Source organism: Schistocerca serialis, chromosome 5, assembly GCF_023864345.2.
Source record: "Schistocerca serialis cubense isolate TAMUIC-IGC-003099 chromosome 5, iqSchSeri2.2, whole genome shotgun sequence".
NCBI classification, from domain to species: Eukaryota; Metazoa; Arthropoda; class Insecta; order Orthoptera; family Acrididae; genus Schistocerca; species Schistocerca serialis.
Genome location: NC_064642.1, coordinates 492,073,459 through 492,080,899, shown reverse-complemented (window position 1 = coordinate 492,080,899; position 7,441 = coordinate 492,073,459). Strand labels below are relative to the sequence as shown.

The window sequence follows — 7,441 nt, the reverse complement described above, 5'->3', positions numbered from 1 at the left end:
AGGTCATCTTGATTTCTTTGTACTATATGTCACTTCTATGCTACCAAACTATATTCTTGTAGTAAACAACAGCTAAAAGGAAGGCATCTCAACAAAAACACCCACTAAAAAAGTATCCAGAATATTACAGTATCAAATGCATAGCACTAGATTTACAATCTGCCATGGTAATAAAAAGGAAAACTAATGAACTGCATACATCTAAGGGATAGGAAAAGTTATTTTAAGAATAAGTAAACACTTAAAAGTGATTGGACACAGGTAGCATTAATAACCTCACAATTATACAGTTCTATCATCACCGTATTTTGCCCCCCCCCCCCCCCCCCCCTCCACATGCACAAAGTGCGTTTCTTTTATCGCAACTGTTGTCTTACCACCTTCCTCTTACCTCACAACTGCTTTCATCAGATTCCTGTTAATGAACCAATATTCTGCCATTGAAATGTAGTAACCTTGAATATCTATGGCACAATACATATCTGAGTTAACAGCAAACTTATTAAAATTTGTTATTTCCTTATTTGTGAAATTGACAATTCTTAAATTTTGAATCCTTCCACTTCAATAATAATGGTCCCAGACTCATTTAGGGAATTATTTCCTTTATTAATACTCCAAGTTTCTACATATACTATCACAATCATTAATTTATACCATTGTTATGAATCTTGCAAAAAAAAATTTCTTTATGTGGCCGGCAACTCCCATCACAGACACCAAATGTCTTGAGACACAAGCTTCAAAGTAATTTTTCTGTTTTATTAGCCACCAGGGAACCTGTAGTGTCAAAAAATCTCAGATTCAATGTTTTCTAAAAGTGTCATTAACTACATGCTACCTTTGTCCCCTCTGTATTACACTGTTCTCCATTTCATGTTTCACTAGTTTACTTTTCACCTTCCTTTTCATAAAGTTTACTGTTCACTCCAAATTACTACACACAGGTTGTCCAGGAGGAATGGTCAATATTTAGGAATATGACAGGAATGATGATTCGAAGCGAAAAGTCTATTAAACTTATGCTCTAAAATGTATACCACTACATCTTCAATACTGCAAAACACACCACCTCTACTGCAAGCTCTTTGCTTTTTGGGAGGAGGTAGTATGGACAAAAACAAGAAAAAACTGTGTAGTAGAACTAAGACTAACATGCATACCTTATGAGCTTTGAGTACTTGTTCAGTAGGAGAGATGTGTTTCACAGTAGTGAAGATGAACAAGTGCTCATAGTTCTTAAGATATCCAATTTACAGCCCACGATTATTAGACTTTTTGCTTCGAATGACAATTCCTCCTGGGACAACATATAGATTTTCGTCTCATATGGACAGTGCGAAATCAGAGAATATACATCCCTTGTTAAAATGAGCTAGTATTCTTTCATTAATATCAATGATGATGAAAACCGTCAATGCACAGGAAGGTTACACAAAAAAGTGAACTGTATGATTTCGTCCATTCAACATATTTACTTTTAGTTCAATTACAATCACAACATTCTGAAATCCATTGAAATAAAGAACAGACTGCTGTGCATAGACCTGATGAGCTTCTAAATTAATTTTTGTACATTAAATTTGGCAAGTTACATTTCTCCAAATACCTACCTCTCACACACACAGCCATCACACATTAAATACCTGTTCAGTGATGTGTGTTTCAGATTTTTCTCTCCCAACAAAGGGAATTTGCAAATATCCACTGTTAAGAAAGGAAGCAGAAAATCTACTGTTGGCATTTTGCTTTAAAACCACTTTTCATAATGTCTATTATGTTATGTGAATATAATGCAACAACAGAAGTAATTTAAAACATAATACAAGACATTCTACAAAATATGCCTTCTTCTCAATGCTTATTACTTGGCACGTCACAACAAATTTCTCACACTAGCAGGTATGCAAGAAAACAAGTAGCCTTCAAAACACCTGAAATCTGTACAAATAGATCTGAACATTCTCAAACAGAATGAACAAGCGGTGTATATTTAATATTGCTACTAACCTATGTATAATCAATCGAGTTCAAAAATTACAGCATTCTACTATAGCAGTCAGTCATTCAGTATAAACAATAATAAAATTTGCATCCTGTCCCTTATGTCAACACTCTTCCTACAAAAATAATCGAAGGTACAAAATATTGAGTGGTTAACAACTAATAAGCAATGTGCTTTTTGGAAGTTGTACCTTCAACACAATGAGACTCGGAATCACCGTCATCATTCATCTTCCCAGTTATCCTCATGCACACAACTACTTTTTAAATACACTGTCTTCATTAACTGTTTAATTACAGCTTAATACACTTTTAACAAAAGAAGGACTACTAAGCATTATTAACAAAGTTCATTTGGAATGAAAATTATGATTTACTGAAGCATCCAAAAATGGTGAAAATCATTAGTTTCTTCCATAAATTTCTGCGACAGTTGTGATTCATGTAAATAAACCACCAAATTCCTCAATTATACTGGAACTTTTGTCTCCCTACCACATGCTTTTAAAAGCTAGAACTGTTACCCAGGATAGTTTGTAAGCTAACACTTTCAAGGAAGGTAAGCACCCACGTAGAACTGTATATACCAATGTGGTTCAGTGAAGTGAGAGATCAAAATTCCTCAGAACTGTCTTAGATTACAAATATTCATGTTTAAAACAAGAAAATCAATTCATATTAAACAACAGCTAATATTTTTCAATTGGATGGGCCGAAAGTACTACTAGGAAAACAGATGGCAGAAGGGAAATTACAAGGATATAATATAAATTAGTGATTAGAATGCACCATGTGCAATGCAGTCCTTCAACTGTATTGAAATGCTTGTGAAAAAACAAAAACTTTCCTACTACCTTACAGCTAAATCCAGCAAATAAAACATTGTCATGAAAGTCACCACAATCAGAAAAAACATAAAAGATATCGCAGCAAAAAAATCTGAAGCTAGGAATAATTTTTTTAAACTACCATAAAAAAAATAGAGAACAAATGAGTCAAAGAAGCATCAGCCAAGAGGCGCACCACAATTTCTCCTCTTTTACAGCTGTAGTGATGGAAAATACTTTGGTGAAATAGGGAACACATCCATATACATATATATAACAAATTATACTATCCAAAAACATACCTCAATTTATCAGACTCTGGTCACAATGCTAATGGAAATTTATAAAGGTCTAAAGCGAAAAGATGGTAGTAATTTTAATCGCGTGCTCGCGATTAAAACACACACACACACACACACACACACACACACACACACACACACACACACACACAGAGAGAGAGAGAGAGAGAGAGAGAGAGAGAGAGAGAGAGAGAGAGAGAGAGAGAGACCCCTAATGCTGAATGTGATCTGGTGACATAGATCACTTGACTAACATACAAGCACACATACGATCAAACTTGCAATTATTTATGTCATCTCTTGTCAACAAATTTTCTACATTCTTGTTTACAAAACGGATATGGATATTTCTCCCTTTGAGCTTCAGCAAGCATTCATTAGCTTCTTATAGTTAGTACATGGCTTGTTATTCCATACATTTTACCTCATCTCTGACATACATTTTTCTTTTACCAGAATTTTAAGAAAATATAGATTCAACACTTTTAAGACAAATTACACATCTCTTGAAAGGAACATAATGTACAGTATGGACTAGTCAGGACTGGAGTGTATACAAATAATAAGACGAGATGTAAATTGCACTCTTTGATCTGACACACGCATCTAATGTAAACAGATACCACTGTACCATGAATATTTCATTTAAAAAGAAAAAAATATGTATATATATATATATATTTTATAAAATGTGCTAGTCAATTGGACCAAGTCACAAAGCACCTTGAGTAAAAATTTATCATCATATGGACAGTAGCTTACCCACAATTTCCAATATGTCAACATTGACCAACAGCCTTCTCACATCTGATAAATTCGTGGGTGATTTCCATAAAATAAACTGAAGGCACACTTAAGCAAGCCCACACATCTGTGATTTATTTAGGAGACATGTATATTCTATCTCAGAGTCTGAGACAATTTCCTTTGGCTCCAAAGGTGTAATAAACGATTCAGAAATTCTGAATATCAGTAACATAATATGATCACCTTCTACAGTCCGAATATGAACTGCGTGACGGAGCTCAACCTAAGCAATATATGAAGTTTTCAATAAATACTAATAAATATGTTCATGTTCCCAAACTTCTGAAATACTGCTCCTAATATTTACAAGAAATAAGAGCTTGTAAATTGAGTATTTTAAAAATGCCCCACGCACAAGATTCACAAGTGATGCACAGACAATTGCTACATATAACTGATGTCCCTGAATAACACAGTAAATGTTATTTACAGATCGTTAACACTTATTTCCTCAAATGTCATTAGTTCACCTCGAATAATAAATTTTGTAACAAGTCAAATATAACTTTTAAGCAGTTGAATTCAGTCTTTCACATTACAACAAGTAAAATTCACACTGGCAATATCAGACATCCGAATGTGTGCACAAGAAGTAACATACACAACTGGGTGTTATTTTTTTCACATGCAAGACACCTGTGCTGCCACAGAGAGGCTTATCGTCCAAGAGGGGAGCCACCAAAGTTGAAAGATGTAGGGACTGTCTGTTGATTAAAAACATAACCTAGAAAAATAATAAAAAACAATTAGCATCAATAAAATAAACATTCAAAATATTTTGCAGTAACGACAAATACAAGTCACAAGCAACCAGATACGTACAGAAATTCTGCTAAAAAGGCAGCATCAATTACATACACATACAAGTTTACAGAGACATTACCTTTAGGAAGAGTGAGCGAGTGAGTGAGAGAGAGAGAGAGAGAGAGAGAGAGAGAGAGAGAGAGAGTGTGTGTGTGTGTGTGTGTGTGTGTGTGTGTGTATTTATATATTAACATACGGATATCCAAGTGAGTGAAGCATAATGACCCCCATCTTGTTCCATGACTTAGTTACAAGAGCAGTTTTATGATCCATTTGTCATATGATAGAATAGACAAGACTATAGTAGTACATGCAGAGATACAACAACACTGAATCAATAGCATACATTGTTTCTCTAATGAAGGCTACCTACAACGGAGGTAAAAATGATGGAATAATATACAACTTGATCTAACTAACATCTAGAAAGCTGCTATTGAAAGAAGTGAACTTCATTTATGGCAAAAAAAGCTGCAGTCACAGTGGCAGCATGAGGATAACACTGTATTTTACGCGAAACAGTGAGTTACACTCTTGATTCTTCTAAATGATGAAAGATCATCATGACACTTACTAGACACTAATATTAGTAGTTAACTTTCCGACAGCATATTGTCGGAGAAATGGTTTACTATTACGTGCGGGTAATACATAGTACACTGGCATAGCATGTTAGGCAACGAGACAGAGAAACTAAAAAAATAAATAAATTATACACTACATTTTGCCTCAGTTGTGCGATACGACTGAGCGACCGAATATGCTTCATTATTGTGACCGTGAAAGGACTGACTTAAAAGGAAACCCTAGTGAAAGATGCAAATATAGTGGTGCCTAAGAATAATAGTAAGACAATTTTTAAGAAATTTATCAAGACGAAAACTGAGCAATACACTGTTGTCCTTGACAGTGGGTGTCAACAGCTGCCAATAATTTGCAGTGATCAGTCCATCAGTTCAGAGGAACAACACCGGCAGTCTGTACAATCTCCGACTTATGACAGCTTCCCTACGAGACAGCAGCAGTGGCCAAATGTGCCGCCTCGCCACAACCTGCACCTGTTCCAGCTTTGACGGTGCCTTCTAGTTGGTTGACAAAGTGTAAACAGCAATAAGTTATCTCCACATCAGCAGTTCACCACGACAAGATGTGCATCTATATAGCTTGGACGAGCTGTATGTTCGACAAATGACTTGTTTTTCTATTATTTAGAGTGCAGTTGTGTGACAGGAACTCAACACTGAGCAGTTTAACAACAAGTGATTCTTTTAATTTCAAATTACTAGAACAAGTTAGTGATTTGATACTGCAAAAAAACTCAACTAATTTTTGTTACAAGTATATTGTTGAATCTACTGTATGCCTGTACTTCCCAGCAGCTTGGAAGAATTTTCTAACAGAAATATTAAAAAAATGGAAGAGTTATCTAATAGTATTAAAGCCACCAAAGAAGAGGTGCATAATTGCATGAAGCCCAAGGGAAGAGTTGTCTAATGGTATTAAAGCCCAAGGGGAAGCACGGTCTAAAAGTATTAAAACCCAAGGGAAAGAGAGAAAAAGTTTACAAGCAATCATAGCACCTCTACCCATGGAGCTACAAACGGAGAAAATTAAACAATGTAATCTAGTGTGACATGCAGTAAATGTGCAATTTATAGATGTCATTAGGAACCTGAAACAATTAAAAGAATTAACTGAGCAGCAGTTTAACAATATTAATGAGCAAATCTTAGGCACCAAGGTAAAACTGAACACATTAAACGTAATGATTAGCACTCAACCTACTTTTACCAGTTTGGAGGAATAAATAAACAAATCAGTGAAAACACTGATAGGTTAGTCCAGTCAGACTCCAATGCTTGTATTCATATTAGACCTGTATTTAAGAAACAGCCAGTGAATAACAATGAGAGGTGTCCAAATGAATGTACCCAAGTGTGTGGCTATTGTAAATTAGAATATGAAAAGTATTTATTTTATAAGGAAACTTCTCACAAAGACGTAACCTTGGAATGGTGTGTATGTCAAGGAAGGGTGATTAGGAAGGAAGATACTACCAAAGCTATGTTATTTTATGCTGAGGGCACATCATCATAATCATAGCTGACGTGATGTTCCTCACATTATCAGTGGCAGAGCTCGAAAGATAATTTAGTTCACAAGCTGTTATTAACGTCAGTCCCGAGTCCTGGATAAACCATGAAAATCGACTGCATTATGCCACACACAATCAGATTTGGCTGTGGGCAGACAGATGAGACTAAATGTGATCGGCAGACCCTGCACATTAGTGGGAAACGAAGCACTTCAGATTGGGAGGCCAAATCTGTTAGAGATACCTGCAGTTTTGGCCTGTTGTGGAAATCCACTAGTGTAGCCAGCTATTCAGGAGTGACAGACTGCATGTTGATGAAATCAGACTGCAGTGATCAATCCATGCGGCAGGTAATTTGTGCAAATACTGAGAATCAATACTAATGAGAATAGGTAGCAACTCTCCTTAAAGATTATCGCTGAGCCTGAGGCAGGCGCATATAAAAGACAGACAATCATTTTCTCACAACTAAATTTTTTGCATAGCCTTTGTCAGAAAATGAAAGCACGTGCATAGTTTTAGAAGAGCTTTGGTTTTACAAGCCTAATGTGGAACAATTAATTAATCAGTTCAGAGAAGCGTATAGGGAATTCGCATTTACG

General features: G+C 35.6%; 1 protein-coding gene across 2 annotated transcripts in view; it reads right to left on the bottom strand.

The window, feature by feature from the left end:
• Positions 1-1,455: 1,455 nt before the first annotated feature.
• Positions 1,456-7,441, bottom strand: part of LOC126482360 (importin-7) — a 176,881-nt gene continuing 170,895 nt past the window's right edge. For both annotated transcript variants that reach the window (XM_050106440.1, XM_050106442.1), the window contains exon 23: positions 1,456-4,664. In XM_050106440.1, coding sequence (XP_049962397.1) covers positions 4,597-4,664 — 68 coding nt within the window. In that variant the 3' untranslated portion in view covers positions 1,456-4,596. The remainder of the gene's footprint in view (positions 4,665-7,441) is intronic.